The 20,898-nt window shown below is 39.4% G+C and overlaps 1 protein-coding gene across 7 annotated transcripts in view; it reads left to right on the plus strand.

Moving 5' to 3' along the window:
• The window catches only part of SNRK (SNF related kinase), a 59,849-nt gene that overhangs the window by 11,977 nt on the left and 26,974 nt on the right, over nucleotides 1-20,898 (plus strand). For 4 of the 7 annotated variants that reach the window (XM_024132269.3, XM_028478584.2, XM_055079719.1 and 1 more), the window contains 3 exons: nucleotides 2,025-2,086; nucleotides 5,528-5,647; nucleotides 5,743-6,216. In XM_024132269.3, coding sequence (XP_023988037.1) covers nucleotides 2,025-2,086; nucleotides 5,528-5,647; nucleotides 5,743-6,216 — 656 coding nt within the window. Of the gene's footprint in view, nucleotides 1-2,024; nucleotides 2,087-2,439; nucleotides 2,826-5,527; nucleotides 6,217-20,898 lie in introns of all 7 variants that reach the window. The other 3 variants (XM_024132268.3, XM_055079717.1, XM_055079718.1) reach the window with 2 other exon arrangements.

The following is a 20,898-nucleotide window of genomic DNA, read 5'->3' on the forward strand; positions in this document are numbered from 1 at the left end:
TTTTAAAAAACTTCCCTCTCTTTTTGCCAATATATATGTTCTGATTGTATTTTTTTCTTATACTGCATAGATGTTTCTTTCATAATTGAAGCAAAAATACTAAAAGGAAAATAATAGGTCAAGTGAAAAAAGCAGAATACAAGATATAAAGTTATATTTAGAATGATCACACCTGTATAAAACAAAATAAAGAAGCTGTGTATAAACATTTGCAGAAAAACCACCAAAATATTAATAGTGCTGATCTTTTGTGGTAGGACTGTGGATGCCTCTTTATCCTTTCTACTTCCTATTCTGTATTTTCCATATTTTCTATTAGAATATGTTACTTTGATAGGAAAAATACAAAGGAATATTTAGTCCTTTTTAAAAGGATAGACTTGATAGAATGTCATCTTAGTATCATTTGAAAAGCAAATACTTAGATTTTTGTGGGATGCTTTATTGAAAAATCATCAGACTTTGATACCCAACTAGAGATTAGTTTCTTTATCAGCACCCATTTCCAAGTTAATACATTTTAGGAAACTAAGCAGTAGAAGATTTCTGAAAACAGAAGAGAGTTGATAGCTCTGTAAATTCAGTCTCTTGAAGTAGAGTGGAAGACTAAAAGAATTTCTGCTTGGGTAGGGGAGTTTACCGTCAGTATAACAATGATAATGGTGGTGGTAGCTAGTATTTACTGAATGCTTACCCTGTGCCAGGCTTTATTTTAATCACTACCTTTATTAACTCATTTAATCCTCACCACAGTCTATGAGGTGCTCTTGCTACTGACATTTTCTAATGAGGAAACTGATGGTACAGAGAGATCAGGTTTTGCTCAGGTCCAGTGACTTGTGGCTGGTGAGCTGGGATTCAGATCCAGTCACTGGCCTTCAGAACCAGTCCTCAGCCATGCGGGACCATCACACTGCTTGGCCAGAGAGACTGTGGGTGAAACTGGCTGTTGGAAAGAGAGAAGCAGGCATGGGTAATGGGAGGAGCTACTGTATCCCACTTGGAGCTGAAGGACCAGGTAGGCATCCCAGGGTTCACCTCTCATTAGAAGTGGGCCTGTGCCCATGGCTTTGCTGGCCTCGTCTGTGTGGTAGCAGTGTCTCCATCTCTTTTCATCCCCATTCCCAGCAATAAACTTGGTTTCACATCCACCTTTCCTTCTTTCTTTTACGTTTCCTGCTTTCCCCCAAGCTCCTGTGAGCTTGAGTTTAATGCTTACCTGGACGAACTCACCTGTGTAATGTGTTGTGTAAAGTGCCTTGGCGTAGTTTGAATGTTTGGAACGTTATTTGTGTGATATTTCAGTGTTGAGGAAAGGCCTGCAAAGCTGCCTCAGTCAGTTAGTATTACCTCACTGTGCGGTGAACTTAGATGTCAGTGATCCTCTCACATTCTCTTTGTTCATAAAGTTTCTTTTTTTACTATCAGATGGAAAGCCTCTAATGCAAAGGTGTTTTGTGTTGTGTGTTCTCTGGTGCTGGTGTTGATTTCTGCTGCCCTGCTAGAGGATGGTGTGTTGGGAAGGTTGCCCTCCTTGGCTATTGGAGTGGGTGTTTCATGAGCCCAGAGGGAATCCTGCAGGCAAGTTGGGCTCCCAAGCCAGGCTGAGCAGGCTTGGAGCTGCTTACAGGGCAGGTTGAGCCTCCTTGTGCCTACCTTGCAGGCTCCTAGTGAGGATTCAGTGCAATGCGGATTCGTGCTCGTTACCCAAGAGGCATTTAAAAATGGTGACTTTAGTGTTGTTCGTTATTATAATTTCCTCCTTCTTCCAGTGCAGTAATCCTTCTGACCTGTCTACCTGTACCAGTCTCCATGTATCTCTTCACTGTGACATTCCTGTTGATTAAAGATTCCTTGAACGGGTTGCAATTCATAGAGGAGAAGAAGAAAATGGGAGACTGGGTCACGAAAGACAAATTTACCATTTTTATATGTTTGTCTGGATCCAGCCTGAGGGTTTATATTTTAACTGTAAGCAAAGTTAAGTAGAACGAAACTAAAATCTTTTTTGTGTTTTCTTTTAGGAGAAAGAAGCACCTAACGAAACACAGTAATAACAAGGATTATTCAGTATGCAGTTGGCAGGGTATGTCTTGGAGCTGGTGCAGAGTCACCTTTACTTTGTATAAGCCACATCTTAACATTTTCCATTGGTGTTCAGAATGATTTTCAGGCACTGCAAGATCCTCCAAGATCAAAAAATGATTTAATTATTTCCTGTGCTAACTCAAAATATACTCGATAGGAGGGTTAAACAGTGTATTCAAAAAGTTGTTAAATAACAAGGATATTTTTCCTCCCAACTTTCAGTTATACGTAACTTCCTGTTTTTAGGTATACAGTTGTAGTTTCATAGGCAATGAGCAAGGGATATGTATACCCAGAAAAGTACCAAAAAAAAGTAAATTCTTTGATAGTGAGAGTATCATTTCATTACAGGGTAGTCTGTCATTAAGAAGAGACCCTAGGGCTTCCCTGGTGGTGCAGTGGTTAAGAATCCGCCTGCCAATGCTCAGGGGACACGGGTTCGAGCCCTGGTCCGGGAGGATCCCACATGCCTTGGAGCAACTAAGCCCGTGTGCCACAGCTACTGATCCTGTGCTCTAGAGCCCGTGAGCCACAACTACTGAGCCCACGTGCCGCAACTACTGAAGCCTGCGTGCCTAGAGCCCGTGCTTTGCAACAAGAGAAGCCACTGCAGTGAGAAGCCCACGCACTGCAATGAAGAGTAGCCCCCGCTCGCCACAACTAGAGAAAGCCTGTGTGCAGCAACAAAGACCCAACTCAGCCAGAAATAAATAAATAAATTTAAGAAAAAAGACCCTGTAAGATTCTTCCCTATGAACTTGCTAGTAGATTAAAAAGTATTTCATTGTGCCGTTTTGCTAACACAGTACTGGGAGGAGAAATGACAGTGTGTGAATAGTGATTATCTCTGGGTGTTTAAGACCCTGAAAAAAGACTTTTTCCCTCATCTGTATATTCATTTATTACTTTTGTAATAAAAAAAATCTTAAAAAAATGAATTAAGTTAAAATTCAGACAAACTCACGTTTACTTGTGAAGTCTGATTTATATGCCACTGTAGAATACATCTAAACTAAAGTGATACATGGAAAAAAAAAATTAGGTATCTTGGGGGTAGCCTTGAAGAGGTTTGTTTTGAAAACGAAAGTTGCATTTGCAAACTCGTACAATAGAAACAGACTTGGGTAGAATTTTAAGAGTAATTACCGCCATTATAATTAATTGAAGTTAAAGATTTAAAGATAGTTTTCTGCCCCCTGGAGTTAGCTTAGAGTTTCTATTTTTGAAAATTAGACATGCCTGAATTAAACTTTCTTTTGGGGAACTACTGTCCAAATAAAGCAAGACTTTTCCACTTGGATTTTCCTGTTAATCTTATTAAAATTATTAGCTCAGATGACAAGGATAATCCATAGTATAGAAGAAATTTGCTTTTTCTCCAGCCCCTGTACATAGATAGTATAGGTTTCTTATTTTAAAAAATCTTAATAGAAATAGGATTTTGTTTCTGAAATTAATGCAGAAACCGTGTAGCATAGTGGTTAAAAGCACAGATTTTGGTGTCAAGATAGCCTTGGGTTCAAATTCCAGCTCTTTTACACACTGGCCCTATAGCCTAGGCCAAGTTACTCATTATTTTTGTGCCTCAAAATGAGACTAATAATCCTATTAGGATTATGAGGGCAATTTACAATTAAAAAAACAAATCACTCAAAATTACTCTGAGGGTAATTTACAATTACAGAAAAGCTTGAGGAGGCCCCAGATATGTGATTCAGATCATTTCAGTTTGCATGGGAGAATGACTATGCCTCTTTTATAGTATTTTAACTCTTAAGATATTATTATCCTAAATATAATGTTGTTAAGAGTGGCCAAATGTTTATAAGAGGTGTATGCTTTGAAATAAGAATTCAGTTTGAACCTTAGCTTTAGCACGTACCTGGAACACAAGTGTTTTCTTGGCTATAAAATGGAAATAATACTGACCTCTTAGGATTGTTAAGATCCAATGACACAATCCAATTTGATTAATTTTGTACAAATACATATAGTAGGTGTTCAGTAAATGTTAGCTTGTCTTCTCTTCTTTTAAGCGAAAATGAGATTTAAAGGTATTTAATGCTAGTGCTTAAAAAGAAAAACTACCTTATTTTATGTACAATTTAGTTTTTTGGGATATTTTCACCAAAGTGGAGTAAATGCTGTAAGTACTGTTCTTAACAAAAAGTAACTGAAAATGTGAAACTGTATACCAGGAGCATTAGAAAAGGCTTCACTGACGGGATGAATGTGCACTAATAGGAAAGATCTAGTCTTGGGAGATGGCTGTATTTTTCATTGGATTTTGTTATTTAATTCTATTAAGTTTTGGTTAGAAAAAAATAATAGTGGGAGTTCAGTCTGTGAGATTTAAAGTGATGTCTTAATTTATATAATTATATACATTGAAAAATTTTTCTGAGTCAGGGTCATTTATAAGAACCTATTTCTATATTTTAAGGTTTACACTATAAAGGATGAGAATTTTAAATTCCATATGAAATAAGGTCTTTAAAGCCAAATGGTCTTTAACAGTTAAATGGTTTAAATGCATGCTTGTCTGTTCTTGAAATATAAGCAGGTCATAGTAGGTTTTGTTTGAGAGTTGGAAAACCGTAATAAAGATAAGCATAACTGATAAGCACGAAGAGTGAGTACCAGTCAGTCAGCAAATAATAAGCACCTACTGTGTGCCACTTACTGTTCTAGGCACTAGTGATGCAAGAGCGAACCGTTGCCTTGTAAACATTTTGAAAAAAAGTTGCATTTCAAAATTTAACAAAATTTTAATTACCTGCTGTATGTAAAACACTGTTCTAGGCATTAGGGGAGGGTAGAAGTGAAAAATATTGATAGAACCAGAGACCCCTCAGGAACCTTGCAGTCTCAGGATAAAGGTGGTGTATACAAAAACCTATAGAATAAGACCGCCTGGGATGGAGGTGTCCCATGGTGCTTTGGAGATGCAGAGAAGAGAAGGGAAGGTAATAGCACCTGGGAGAGTTAGAGAAGCCTTTATTGAAGAGATTTCAAAGGAAATAGTGCTAATTTTGGAGTAATAGGAAAAAGTTGTTGGTTTCTGTCCAAGTGTATATTCTTTGTGTTTTCCCTTTCTTGTCAATCCCTGACTTCTTTTTTAAGACACTAATAGAAATTACTTTTGGAAAATATTCTTTTAAAAAATAGCTTATCAAACTTGCCAGTTTTCTTATTTCTGACATCACCAAACAATTGTTTCAACAAACTAACTTTTTATCAGTTTGCAAAATAAAATGGTATTTAAATGATCAACCTTTATAAAGTAAACCCTAAATATGTAAATAGGTTGTTATAAATGCCCCGACTCATTTTATGTCTCAGTATATTTATTTCAAGCTTCTCTTAAAATTTAAAGAAAAATGAAGCTATAAAAGGAAAAGTCACAGAAAACTTAATTTTATTTCTCTTATTTTTGTAGATGTCCATGGCGACATTGAAAATGAATTCCTTATTTTCACCAGATCTATGAGAAGATCCATTTTAAACAGTCTAAATATTTTTTCTTCTGTTGGACCAGCATGGCAGGATTCAAGCGAGGGTATGATGGGAAGATTGCTGGATTGTATGATCTGGATAAAACCTTGGGTCGAGGTCATTTTGCAGTGGTTAAACTTGCCAGGCATGTCTTTACAGGTGAAAAAGTGGCAGTAAAAGTTATTGACAAGACAAAATTGGATACTCTAGCCACTGGTCATCTTTTCCAAGAAGTGAGATGCATGAAACTAGTGCAGCATCCCAACATTGTACGCCTTTACGAAGTTATTGACACCCAGACCAAACTATATCTTATTCTAGAACTTGGGGATGGAGGAGACATGTTCGATTACATAATGAAGCACGAGGAGGGACTTAATGAAGACTTGGCCAAGAAGTACTTTGCTCAGATAGTTCATGCCATATCTTATTGCCATAAACTCCATGTGGTTCACAGAGACTTAAAACCCGAGAACGTGGTCTTCTTTGAAAAACAGGGTCTTGTAAAGTTGACAGACTTTGGTTTCAGCAACAAGTTTCAACCAGGGAAGAAGCTCACTACAAGCTGTGGATCTCTTGCGTATTCTGCACCAGAAATTCTGCTTGGTGATGAGTATGATGCACCTGCAGTAGGTAGGTAACCTTCCAGTATTTGCCCTCTTGAATTCTACTGGCTAGAGTGTAGTTGGTCACATCTGTTGTTGTTTGGTATCAAAATAATTTCTAAGAGAATTTCTGTTAAATGGGTCTTAGTTAACAGATTGGGTTTCACGAATGCCATGTTTCTCTAAAGCTGGCAGTGAGTTTATTTTACCTTTTAGATGGCTAATGTCTAAAGTATATTTGTCAGCACAAAGGAAAATGAGTAAGTTGCTAAGGTAACCTCTCATCTGCCCGTTTTAATTTTTTTTAAGGTCTGAGTACTTTTCCTATCTTCTGAGATACTTCTAGTCATCTCCTTCCTGTGAATACTTTTTAACAGTCATGAGACCCATATTAGACAGGTACTGTGAATATGACAGTGCAGTGTGAAGAATTGGGGCATTGGAATCATTTATTGTGACCTTGAACAGTGTGTTTGACCTCTCTCTGCTTCATTTCCTCATCCATAAAATAGAATTAGATCAGATACAGGTATCGTATGTTATCTTGTTTACTTTTCGCAGTGACCTGTGTGGTGGTTCTTGTCCATCTCATTGTACAGAATAGGAGATTGATATACAGAGTGCCTGCTGTGTGGTGGATTCCAGAATAGTGGTAGCATTTGGTATTCCCACTGACTTTCTCCCTCCACTCCAACACATTTTCACGCTCTCACTCACTTGTCATGAGTTATTTAGTTGTGGTAGAAGGGTTTATTGCTTTTCAGTTTGTGTCAACTTTGTCCCCTTGGGGTCATATCAGTTTTGAAGGTCATTTAGGAATTTACCTTCAATTTTTAAGGATTTGTTAATCTGAAGGTGTGGTCAGCTTTTAAAATTTTAGGTTTAGTCTTGGAAAAATATGCCCTAATATTACATGCACATGATATCAGACTTCATAGATATGAGCCTTCCATTTGCATTCTGATCATTTAAAATGCAGGTTATAGAAGATTAAAGACACACATTGAAGAGTGCTGATCTTACACTGAATACTCTGTACACCAAGACATGTTTTTCATGTTAGACTATGTGTTCTGGAAAAGAAAGAGTTAAAAATGGTTTCTGCACACTACAGATAACCAGGCTTCACTGAAGTCTTTCATTAGAATATTTGAGGCAGAGATTTTTGATTAGTGGAGAGGCGCTAATCTGAAAATGAGGCCCAGAATATGCAGAAGAGGAAACATAAATGTCTCAACATGAAAAGGATGTTCAACCTCACTAATAATCAGGGAAAGGCAAATTAAAACCACGATAAGATATTTTCTTACTTTTCACATTGAGAAAAACTAAAGTCCGACAAAACCAAGTGTAGATAAGACTATAGAACATCAGGACCTCTTGTACTTTGTAGATGACAGTTCGTCAATACCTGGTAAAGTTAAAGATGTACACATCCTGAGACCCAGCAGTTCTGCTTCCTATGTACACAAGAGATTTTCAAAGAATGTTTTTAGCAGCATTGACTATTCTTCAGCAGGAGAATAAATTGTTCATTATTCATGTGGTGAAACTATAGCTTGGTGAAAATTAATAAACTATGTCAGCATGGCTGGAGTTCACAAACTTGTTTAAGTGAAAAGAATGAGTGCAGAATACATACAGTATTATAACATTTATATGAAAGTTTAAAGCATACAGAGCAGTATGATATATTGTTTAGGGGTGCATGCACATGCAGTAAAGTATGAAGAGCACATGAGATCAAAATAGTTACTTCTAAGGGGCAGGCATATCTAGAGGGTTTCAACTGTGTTGGCGATGTTTATTTCCTAAGTTGAGTAGTGAATATGCGGGTGTTCATTGTAATCTTTTTTTCTCCCCTTATATCATATTGCATAATAGAACTTTAAACAAGTTTTTAAAAAGGAAAAGAAAATCGTTTAGAAGGATAATCACCAGTCTGATAAATGGTTAACTTATGTTGGTACAGTAGAATTGGGTGGAGTTCATTTTCTTTATTTGTATTTATTTCCATACATTTTGTGTAATTGTGTGATTGAATTTACTACAGAACTGCTTTAAAAAACAAATGGAAAGTTATCTCTCTGTTAATGTAGTATTAGTTTATTATGCCAAAATCAGTGATTTTTCACAGATATTTAGCAAAATTAGTTGGGAATAAATATTAGAATCTGTCGTTTAATTAAATTATCAGATGTTACTAAATAAAACAACTTCGGTTCAATTTTATAGGTAAGTTTTTTTTTGAGTACACTGGTCCTCAACATTGAAACTTAGTTCAGAAATTGTGTATTTTATTATTATTTTCAAAGAATCAGATTTTGATTTTATTTAACTATACTTTTTGGTTTCTATATCATTACTTTTCCTTTCATTTTTATTAATTCTTTCTAGGACCTTTGAGTTTTCTTTTTGTTTTCTTTTTTCTTTTTTAGTGTCTTGAATTGAAAGCTTTTTTCCCTTATTGTCCTGATTTCTAACAAAATATTTACATCTAAGGCTGTATGTTGCCTTCTCCCTCCATCTCTGGTAACATCCCAGGGGTTTCACTCTGCAGTCATTGTTGTTCATTGCTAAACTTTATCTTCTCTGCTTTGTTTCTTGTTTAGTTTTTTTGTTTTTTAAAAATTCAGAGTGGATACATTTATTTTTCCTTTTAACCATTTGGTTTTAACTTCTAATTTTAGTATATTATGGTCAATAAATATGCCTGATTGGTTTCTGCTTTGGGAATATTTTTAGATTTTCTGTGTGGTTTAATGCATAGTAATTTTTGGTTATTATTCCCTGTATGATTAAAATTTTTGGTACGTACAGAGTTCTTATACATAATTAAGATTGTTAATTATGTAATTTGTTCCTTTGTGTCATTATGTTTTTATTCTAATCTGTTATTTTCTGAGAGAATTATGCTAGTCTCCTACTTTTATCTGTGAAATTTTGTATTTTAATCAGTTTTTGCTTAGTACATGTTATTTTCAAGCTGTGTTAGGTATATAAAAGTTTATATAATTTATTTTACATGGTGGGCTATAGCTTTTAGCAATGTGAAACTGCACTTACTTGCTTATTGCCTTAGATCCTATTTGTCATTTTGTTTTAGATTTATCTTTCTTAAATAATATGAAGCTGGATTTTGTGTCTATAATCTGAGTCAGACTTTTAATAGGTGAATTTAATCCATTCATATTTGTTTTAACTAGAATGTTTGGACTTATTTGTGCTATCTTATTTTGTGTTTTTCATTTGCCTTATTTCATTATTACCTTTTTCCATATTTTGTTGGGTTATTCAAGTTTTCTTTGCTCCTCCTTCAGTGGTTTGCAAGATGTGCAATCCGTTTCTTTGTATTAGTGTCTACTCTTAATGTCTGGAGTTAATTGATATTTGTATCATTCCCTCTACCATACAAACAACTATAGTTTGCTTTCACTTTCCTTTGAGTAAAAGATTTTTTATTTGCTTTTATTTATTTATAAAAAATATTTAATTTTGGACTTAATTTTACTAATTTCTTGGTTTACCACTGAGTCTTCACCTTTCTATCTTTCACTTAGATTATTTTTGTTTTGTTTGTAATTCTTTAGAGATGATTTGTGAGAAGTTTGCCAAGTCCTTGTCTAAAAATGTCATCACATCGAATGGTACTTTGGCTGCATATAGAAATACATATTGAGAATCATTTTCTTCCCAACTTTGAAGATATTTTCCTGTCACCTTTTGCTTCTAAAGTTGCCAGGGTGAAGTCTGATGTGAATTTAATTTTATTTTCTTTGTTGGGCTATACATTTCATTTATCCTGTGAGGCATAGCTTCACATTTCTGGAAATGCTCCATTAAATGATTTTTCTTGGGTATTAGTTCTTCTGTTTGATGCACTTGGTTCCTCTCTCATGCTCCCCATGTTTCCTAGGTGCTTGGGAATTGTTAGTTGTGTGTTTATCTCTTTTTTGAGATTCCCTAATAGTCTGTCTGTGATTATAATGTCTGAGTAGCCTCCAGTGGATGTGGGAGAGGAGCAGAGTGTGGCTTGGTGTCTGGTCTACTATTTGACAGACTGTCGGTACACCTCTGCCCCTGGTGCCCACAGTCACTCCTCCCACCTAGAACAAATACCTGCTTGTTCATGCTTAGTGAGTTACGGGGTGAGAGAAATTGATTCATCCTTCTAATGGTTGTCTTGGTGCAATTTCTTCCTGTTTCCAGACTGTGTCTTCTAGAAAGGAGCACCACAGACGCTCCTACCAGCTGGTTTCCTCTTTCAGTCTGATCCCATGTGCCATCTACCTTTGTGATCAGATCTAGGGATTTGGGGGGAGAAGGAGAGCTAGATCTTGCTCAGTGAGCTGTTGATTCCAGTTGCCTCTGTTGGCTTTCAAGAATGTATATTAAGTTGACTTCACCGAATTAGAAAGGAAAGATAAAAAATGATCTCTGTAGGGCTTCCCTGGTGGCACAGTGGTTGCGAGTCCGCCTGCTGATGCAGGGGACACAGGTTCGTGCCCCGGTCTGGGAGGATGCCACATGCCGCGGAGCGGCTGGGCCGGCGAGCCATGGCCGCTGAGCCTGCGCATCCGGAGCCTGTGCTCCGCAACAGGGGAGGCCACAACAGAGAGAGGCCTGCGTACCGCAAAAAAAAAAAAAAAATCAATTGCATCTGTATATATTAACAAACATCTGGAGACTGAAATTAAAAACAATAATATTTAGTCATGCGAAAGAAAATGTATACATCTAACAAAACAACAAAATAATTTATGCTGAAAAATGCAAAATGCTAATGAAAGAAATCAGAGGAGACTTAAATGTATGGAGAGACAAATCATATTCATGAATTGGAACACAGTACAGATGTCATGTCTCCTCATGTTGATCCATAGATTTAATGCAGTTCCTGTCAAAAGCCCAGGGCTTCCCTGGTGGCGCAGTGGTTGAGAGTCCACCTGCCAATGCAGGGGATACGGGTTCGTGACCCGGTCTGGGAAGATCCCACATGCCGCGGAGCGGCTAGGCCCGTGAGCCATGGCCGCTGAGCCTGCGTGTCTGGAGCCTGTGCTTCACAACAGGAGAGGCCATAACAGTGAGAGGCCCGCGTACGGCAAAAAAAAAAAAAAAAAAAAAAAAAGCCCTGCAAAGTTTTTGAAGACATAGACAACATTATTTTAAAATTTGTATGGAAAGGCCAGGGACCTAGAAGAGCTAAAACAATTATGGAAAAGAATAACAAGAGAGGAGTCACTACTGTACCACTCTGGAAAATAGTTTGGCAGTTTCTTATAAAACTAAATATGTACTTCCCATACAACCCTGCAGTTGCACTCCTGGGTGTTTATTTTCATATGAAATCCTGTATGTAGATGTTCATAGCAGCTTTATTTGTAATAGCCCCAAACTGGAAACAAGCCAGATGTCCCTCAGTGGGTGAATGGTTAAACTGTGGTGCATCCTTGCCCTGGAATACTATGCAGCAATAAAAAGGAACAAACTATTGATACAACAACTTGGGTGGATCTTAAGAGAATTATGCTGAGTGAAAAAAGCCAATCTCAAAAGCTTATGTACTGCATAATTCCATTTATAACTCTCTTGAAATAACAAACTTGTAAAGATGGAGAACAGATTGGTGGTTGCCACGGGCTAGAGATGGTAGTGAGTGGTGTAGTTAGTTATAAAGGGATAACATGAAGGAACCTTGTCGTGATGGAGCACTTCTGTATCTGTTGTTGTTACATGAATCTACACATGTAATAAAATTGCCTGGAAGCTACACACAAATGAGTGCATGTAAAACAATGAAATCCGAATAACCAATGTCAGTTTTCTATATGATATTGTGCTATAGTTAAGTAAGGTATTGCTGCCGGGGAAACTGGGTGAAGAGTACATGGGACTTCCCTGTCTTTTTTTTTTTATTGGCAACTCTTGTGAATCTATAATTATTTCAAGATAAAAAGTTAAAAAATACATGTTATTCATTGCCTAGAAGACAAGTATTCCAGTGTAGGGCTTCCCTGGTGGCACAGTGGTTAAGAATCCGCCTGCCAATGCAGGGAACACAGGTTCAATCCTTGGTCCGGGAAGATCCCACATGCCATGGAGCAGCTAAGCCCATGCACCACAACTACTGAACCTGCGCTCTAGAGCCTGTGAGCCACAGCTACTGAGCCCACACGCCACAATTATTGAAGCCTGTGCGCCTAGAGCCCGTGCTCCACAAGAAGAGAAGCCACCGCAATGAGAAGCCAGCGCACTGCAATGAAGAGTAGCCCCCGCTTGCCGCAACTAGAGAAAGCCCGTGGGCAGCAATGATGACCCAACACAGCCAAAAATAAAATAAATTAAAAAAACAAAAAAGTATTCCAATGTACATGTTCCTGAGATGTTGTGTAGGGGTTGTTTTTACTTTATTTTTAACAGTAATGCCTGATTATGGTCTGGGAATGAAGGTCGCCATGACAGAAACACACTGCATTTTTTCAGTGTTCAGATGCATGCTAACAAATGTATTTTTATATTTTTTAAAATAAAAACAATTGTAAAACTAGATAATCAGCCAAAAATTATCCTATGTCCACTGAGGTGAGAGCATTTAACCTTCCCCATGTTAAAAATATGTACTTGCATTTATTTTAGAGCAGTGAGTCTTAGCTTTTTCTGGTTCAGTAATGCCTTAAGATCTGATGAAGTCTATAGACACATCTTAGAATTGTTTTCATTTTTAAAAAAAATAAATTTATTTATTTTTGGCTGCGTTGGGTCTTCGTTGCTGCGTGCGGGCTTTCTCTAGTTGCGGCGAGCAGGGGCTACTCTTCGTTGGAGTGCGCGGGATTCTCATTGCGGTGGCTTTTCTTGTGGAGCACAGGCTCTAAGCGCGTGGACTTCAGTAGTTGTGGCATGCGGGCTCAGTAGTAGTGGCTCACGGGCTCTAGAGCGCAGGCTCAGTAGCTGTGGCTCACGGGCTTAGTTGCTCCGCAGCATGTGGGATCTTCCTGGACCCGGGCTTGAACCCGTGTCCCTGCATTGGCAGGCAGATTCCTAACCACTGATAAAGAAGATGTGGCACATATATACAGTGGAATATTATTCAGCCATAAAAAGAAACTGAGTTATTTGTAGTGAGGTGGTTGAACCTAGAGTCTGTCATACAGTAATACTTATCTGTCATACAGAGTGAAGTCAGTCAGAAGGAGAAAAAAAACAAATACCGTATGCTAACACATATATGGAATCTTAAAAAAAAATGGTTCTGATGAACCTAGGGGCAGGACAGGAATAAAGACACAGATGTAGAGAATGGACTTGAGGACACGGGCCGGGGGAAGGGGAAGCTGGGACGAAGTGAGAGAGTGGCATTGACATATTTACACTACCAAATGTAAAATAGATAGCTAGTGGGAAACAGCTGCATAGCACAGGGATATCAGCTCGGTGCTTTGTGACCCACTTAGAGGGGTGAGATAGGGTGGATGGGAGGGAGACGCAAGAGGGAGGAGATATGGGGATATATGTATATGTATAGCTGATTTACTTTGTTATATAGCAGAAACTAACACACCATTGTAAAGTAGTTATACTCCAATAAAGATGTTAAAAAAATTATATGCTAATTATATTTTGTATAATATTTGGGAAATCTTGGTGTATTTAAGTCAAGAGCTGAAGTTAAACTGGAGGCCACATTTAATGCGCTTATGGCAGCCATTTGTCGCTCTTCTCTAGTCCTGTGATTTAAAAGGATTCCTCCTTCCTATGCAGATAGTGCAACCTAACCTAAACTTTTTTTTTTTTTTTTTTTTTTTCTGTACGCGGGCTTCTCGCTGTTGTGGCCTCTCCCGTTGCGGAGCACAGGCTCCGGACGCGCAGGCTCGGCGGCCATGGCTCACGGGCCCCGCTGCTCCGCAGCATGTGGGATCCTCCCGGACCGGGGCACGAACCCGTATGCCCTGCATTGGCAGGCGGACGCTCAACCACTGCGCCACCAGGGAAGCCCTGTGATAGCGCTTTGAAATAATCCAAAAAGATGTAAGCAAATCGGAAATTTTCTCTTTGATTAACATAGATCTGCCATTGTAGCTCAGACTGTGAATTGATAATTCCTTTTATTTCAGATAAGCTGCTTGTGTACTTGCTTTTACAGTCCTTCCCAAGCCGCACCAACTCTCAGTGTGTACAGTTTCATTTTTCTCCGTTGTTTTTTAGAGCCAGATGTCTTTGTAATGTTTCAGTATTTTCTGACTTGGATTTTCTTCCCAGAGTCAGGATCTGGCTAAATTTTATATTACTTATTCTTATACTATTTGTCCTTTAGACATATGGTCCTGATGAGTCTAGATTAGAAGACCTTAGGCTTGTGTCAGAGTATTAGGCCCAAGTGTGGAGTTTGGGATTATATATTTTTAAGGGATGATTAGAGCCTCTTCTCTGCGTAGGTAGGGAAGTTTGGTCTGCTTTAAAGTAGCACCTTGTTTGTTTTATTTGCATATGGGAGTGGGCATGGCCTTGGAACACTTCTCTGGCCTGAGCACATCCTGCTGTAGGTGACGCTGCCATGTGAGTAACAGACCGAGTGCTGTTCATCGAGGTTTTCTCTGTCCTTCTCAGCTTTGCAATCATCAACTGTTTGCTGTTCTACTGACCAAGGTGAAAACCAGGCTTGCTTCCATCCAGTCCCTCCCCTGCCTTCCCTCCCTCTCCTGAGCACGTGTTTATGGCATGCTTTAGTCCATGCCAGGGGCCCAGGATACAGCACTGAGCAAGGCAGATCTGGTCTCTACAGTTCAGCGGAGGGATGATGTTACCTGTTATCTCCTAATTAATTGATCACTATCGTGCCAAGGGCTAAAGAGGAACTTTAGGCTTTATACACTCATGCTTGTTATACCAGGCCCATACCCAGGCCCAGGGCAGAAACCTTGGAAAACTAAAAAAGGAAACACAGAACCTGCTTGTGTAAGTGTGCCCAGTGTGAGCTGCATTGCAGCCTGGGGCTTAGGCCTAGTCACACGGGTAGCATTTGGTTGCTGAGATCTGAAAAACATATCCATAGAAGTGTGGCACACACCTTCCACAACCCAGCTGCCAAATGCAGGGTCGTATGCTCTGACAGGTACCTTTTACAAAGTATGGTGCCATCACTTGTCATAAAACCAAAAGAAAAAATAAAAATCCTTCCTTAAACTTCCTGAAGTTTCACATGCCTATGAGAAATGAAAATTATTTCAGAAATCACAATTAAAAATTGATCTGGCATGAACACTAAACAAAAGCACTTGATTTGGTATTAGTTCTGTCTTCACAATGTACTGGCTTTAAAATGTGAATGTTGTATAATCAAGTATTTGAGAAGCAGGTAGCAGTGCCTTGAGTAAAATCTTTTGGGTTTTATAAATAAGCTGTTATTGAATTTAATATTTGAGCATGAAGTGTTAGAGGTAGTATAATCTATAGGTACCCTATAGATGGGTTTTTCAGGCTGACTCAACCATTGATTTCTCAGTGAGACATCTGAAAAATATGATAGAAATGATTAGCGTGTTTTTGATGTTTTCCCTGTTGCATTTTTAGCCACGGTACTTATTCTCACTGTGTGGTAAGGCTGAGATCAAATGAAATATGTGGTGACTCTATTTTGAAAAGTATAACTTACTGTACTAGTGGTATGGTAAGATTTAAATTGGTGGTTCTCAATTGGTCGCCCATCAGTTTCACCTTGGGGAGATTTAAAAAGAAAAAAAAAAAAAAACCTTGCCTGGGCAACCCTGCTAGAGATTGATTCTGATAGTCTTGGGTGAGGCCCACAACCAGAAGCTTTCATGAGATTCTGATATGCATCTAGCCTTCCCTACCTCTGATTCAGACCCATAGAATCAAATGTTTTTAGCCATTAGTGGAAAAAAGATTCCCAGTATTTTAATTCTAATGTTCTTTAGATAATAAGCGAGTTAGGGAAAAAAATTTTTTTAACCTTCAGGTTCAAAAGAGTGAGCGAGAATGTATGTTCTTTTTGATGTTGAGAATTGAGTTTAAATTTCTCCCCTCCACCTCTCTCCACCTCCCGCCCCCCCATTTTTAGTCACATTCTGTGTTCATTTAGGGATAAGTAAGTGAAAACCAAATTTCTGGTCCCTTGGAAATGTTTTCTGATGCCTCTCCAGTGCCTGGAACTTGAAGCTAAACAGCCGTCAGGGTCCCTTGTCCTGAGGAGCCCAGAGACTGTCCTGCCTGCTTACTTTCCACTGTGGTCAGGAGGTTGCCGCATTGCCTCATTTAAAATCATTTTCTTCGTCCAGAAGATTTATAGCACCTTTGCAGTTTTCTAAGGGCTCTGACTACTATTAACTAGACCGGGGTTTTGTTTTGTTTTAGGCGGACCTTAGTGCACCACTTACTCCCCCAGAAATCCTGTGGAAAGACAAAGGTGTGCAGGGCTGGTAACTGCAGGTCCTATTAGAATAAAAACCGGAAGTTACTATTCACCTACTTTTCAAACTAGAGCCCAGCTCTGATCTGAGTCTTTGGGTATTCTGTCTGAGGAGGTAAGAGTTGGGCTGATCCGCATGAGTGCGTGTATCTTAGGAAGCAGGTAAGAGAAGGGATTTTGGAAGCAGCTTTCCTTTTCTCTGTTCCGTGCTGCTGCGCTTCTCAGATACTGACAGTTCCGGGGAGAGGTGGCTTCTGGGGCTTGGGGCAAGGGCGAGTCGGAGTTGCCCTGAGGAGCAGCTTTAAGGAGAGCTGTAAGGAGGGGCTTTCTCAGGTCTGCAGCCCGAGGCGGCAGTCTCAGGTAACCCCGAAGAGGAGGAAAACAGTGCTTCTCAGTTCCTTTGAAAACTGGAGTCTGTTATGTCACTCCTCTGCTCAGAACACTTCAGAGACTTCCCATTTCACCCAGAGTCAAAACTGGAGTCCTCACTGTGGCCGCGTGACCCTCAAGGTCGGCTCCCCCCATTTCTTCCCTGACTTTCCCTCCCAGTTTTCCCTGTCGCTGCTCAGCTCCAGCCACATGGCCTGTCAGTCACCTTCCTTCCTCCCCAGCCCAGGCTCAGGGTCCTCCTGTCTCCCAGCCCCCTGCCCTCAGGCCTCACCTTCTCCCCACCCAGCCGATCTCCTTCCCCACTTGACTCATCTCTCTGTGCAGTGGGGGTAGGAACGGTTCCCACCTTAGGACTGTTGCAGGGTTTAGGTGAATGAAGACCCCCCTTCAGCCAGCAGCTCGAACTGTCTCAGCATGTCCTCCTTTGGAGGAGAAACACAACGCCTTCATGTTTCTGTGGGGCTGCATTGGCCTCATTTTCCTTCCTGAGGTGCTGGCTCCTCTGGAAATTTGTCGTGGGGGAACTTCTGAAATGCTGGATGCATGGGAAAACTGGGGGAAGGGCAGGCCTGTGCACGTGTACTTTCCCGCTCATGTTTTTTTCAGAATGTTAGGTTTTTTTGTGTTCAGGGAGTAGGTTGACTTCTAAAGAAGGGGTGTGTGTGTGTGTGTGTGTGTGTGTGTGTGTGTGTGTGTGTGTGTGTGTGTGTGTGTGTGTGTGTGTGTGTGTGTGTTTTCATGTTAGATCTTAAAAAAACAAATGAAAGTCCTGATGTTTATTTGATAACTGGTTAGTTTCTTGGAACTTCAGAAGAGTTGTTCAAAACATCCAAAACAGTAACTGTTTTAATACAGAAATACATATGGAAACCGAAACCACTTATCTTCACTTCAGGTTGTAGCCTAGGAAACCTTTGGGGAGTTGAAAACATCATAATCTCCTTGGGTGTTTTGCAAGCTTTTTATTTGTGGGGAGAAGCATAAACCTGTTAAAGAAAAGGCTAGTTCACAAAACAAAATATAGTAGAGCAAACTCAGTGACACAGGAAATTTGGAATCCTTTCAGTCAGAGTGCACATTGCTGAAGAGACTCAGAGCTCTGAATGGCCTGTGGAGTGACTGTTGTGTGTTTAAGAACTGCTGAAGGATGTGTGTCTGCTTACGTCAGGGTGCCAGCTTCATCTCTCGCGTGCGCTCCCTGAGGTGGGCCTGGCGGGGCTAGTCAACCACGGGTCCCGCTTTCTGGGGAAACCCTGCCCAGCAGGTCCTTTCATGACTCCAGGGTGGCTGCTTGGGCAACGCTTTCACAGTCACCTTAACACAGTGTGGTTTACTTCTTTCAAGGACTATGGCTTCTGTCACTCAGATCCTCACATGTTAATGTGGACTTTGGTAGACAAAGGTGGAGAGCAGACGTGGCACAGGACACCCGGAGCTAGGCCAAGTTCACCCGCAGAGACTCCTGTGTGGAGCTGATGCTTCCTTACGGCTATGATGCCAATTTGTGGCCTTCACCATTTTTCATGTCTTAGTCCCATCATTCTGTATAGCACATTTTCTATATAATCTACACTGTCTTTGGGAAAACATTGGTGTATCTTAGCTAATTTTTATTGATTTGTTAGCCTGATGGTGATGTGTTTGAAATTACATCCAGTATAGTATAAGACGGTGCCTAATTTAATATTTTAAAACTTTAATTCAGAATTATTTTAAACCCTGGAACCTAAGGAAAAAATTGTGGGCCCTCAGCATTTGTGGCAATGTCTGGTGAGTAGGAAAATAAGACTGTGAAGTGAGACACTCTTCATAGATACACCTAAATTCTGGTGCCTGGGATGCATCCAGGCACAGAGTAGGCACTCTACTTTGTTGGATAAAAAATAATATAAGGCTTGTGAATGGCTAAAAAAAGAGGATGATGAGTTGCAGAGGACATATGCCCTGAGTGCCTTTTCCCTTTGGAATTGGATGGGGTGATGCCAAGCCTAATCACTCCAGGTGGCTCACTTGTCCCCCTTGCTCAGTAGTAAGATCCTGGAGAGAGGGAACTGTGTTTGTATCTGTGTCCCATCCTCATCTCCTGGTAAACACAGCAAGCTCTTAATGTTTGTTTAAATGAATAAACGTTACAGAGAGTAAGAAATGAAAATGTACGTTCTTCTAAACTTCTTTACAAAGTTTAATTGTGGTCGCCCTCCATGGCTCCTCCTGATCGCTTTGGTCACTTCAGTACTCCTTTTCCTTGCCCTTCTATATGTATATTTAATGAGTCCTAGACCCACCATGAGTCTGATGAAAGCTGTGGTGCCTCTGTTCCGAGAGATGCAGAGGTACAGATTCTGAGGTGTTTTATGGACCACCGTGAAGCCCCTTTTTAGATATGACCTTGGGGCTGAGTAAAAAGTGGGCCCACAACTTTCTGACAGAAGGAATAAGCTCAAGCACTTTCGAAATAAGCTTTGGGGCATAAAATACAGGTGTGGAATAGTGAGTGGCCTTGTTTTTTGTGCGTATCTAATTCGTTTTATATATTAGAGCTCTCATTTTCCTTGTTGTGTTTTTAGTTTCCTAGCTATGACTTGGGAATATTGTAATGGAAAATTGGAGGGAAGGTTTTAGATAGGGCTACTTCCAAAAGGAACATCAAGTCATTGCAGGTACAGTGTTCTTTTTATTTTTGAAAACCAAAATAGACTTAATCTGTAGGTATTTGGTGTGTTAGGTAAGATTTTTTTTTTTTTAAACCCATTTTCTGTTAACAGAGTTTGTATGTATTAACTCTTCACTGACCTTTGGAGGTTCTTGTTACAGTTTAGAAGAGAATTAACATGGATTGGGAGCTCCAGTCGATGCAGGGAAGCCCCTCAGATGGTGTGACCCCCATGTTCCAGGGTGTGATTCCCAGTTTTGTATGCAGTGGAAATTTGTTTCTAGAGGGCTGAAACTGGTTTAACAAATTCTTAAGAGACTAATATATACAGATAGCAGTTGATTGATATATGAGACATTAAATATCAGTTCACTGTAAGCTTATATTCTTGCATCAGAGTACCTATATTTTTCTAACCTTACCTGGTTTTCAGGGTTTTAAAAATGATGTTATACCTAAGATACTCTTAGTTATGGTGTAATATAAGTTGATTGGCGTAACCTTTTTCAGGAACATTTGTGATCCATTGAAACTCTGGAGGTCACATGGTTCTTGTTTGAATTTCTGCCTTAGCTCTAGAAAGGGCTCTTTCCAATCTGGAATTTTAGTTCATCTATTCCTGTTGCTCCCAAGGCTTTAAAATCATGATTTCTGCAAGTTATCCTTTTGTTTCTAGTTGTTAGAGCAGGACCTTCAGTCTGCTACAACCCATTATATTCTACCTGGAAGCAGAAGATTCCTAGTGGTTTTAGATTAGTCCTAATTTTTTTTTCTCAGTCATCAGTTTATGGGTGGCATACAGTGCTGTCTGTCTCAAGGATAGTTGTATTATCAAGTTGTCAGTAAACAGCTTGATAAAAATTTCTTGGACTTACCATCTAGCTTCAGTATTAAAATGAACTCATCAATCAGCAGAGGCAAGAATAGGTAGAGAATTTGTGTTCCCTGACTTTCTCACCTTTGACTCTTCTGGCTGCTCTCATGGGAGTGAAGGGAGTAGCTTTTCATACGGTAAGGAAGCTTTCTGAAATTGTTCTTGTGTTACTTTATGTAGGCGAAATGAGCTTCAGAATCCTTAGCTATCAGTGTCTCCTGCCAATTAGGGAAAGTACTTATTGAGCCCTTTCTTTTAAACCACATGACTAGTTTAGGCATTATGCAGGGAGAACTAACCAAAACAAACATTTCAAGAACTAATATATATATATACATATATATATATATATATATATATATATATATAT

The sequence above is a fragment of the Physeter macrocephalus genome, chromosome 18 (genome assembly GCF_002837175.3).
Source record: "Physeter macrocephalus isolate SW-GA chromosome 18, ASM283717v5, whole genome shotgun sequence".
NCBI lineage: Eukaryota > Metazoa > Chordata > Mammalia > Artiodactyla > Physeteridae > Physeter > Physeter macrocephalus.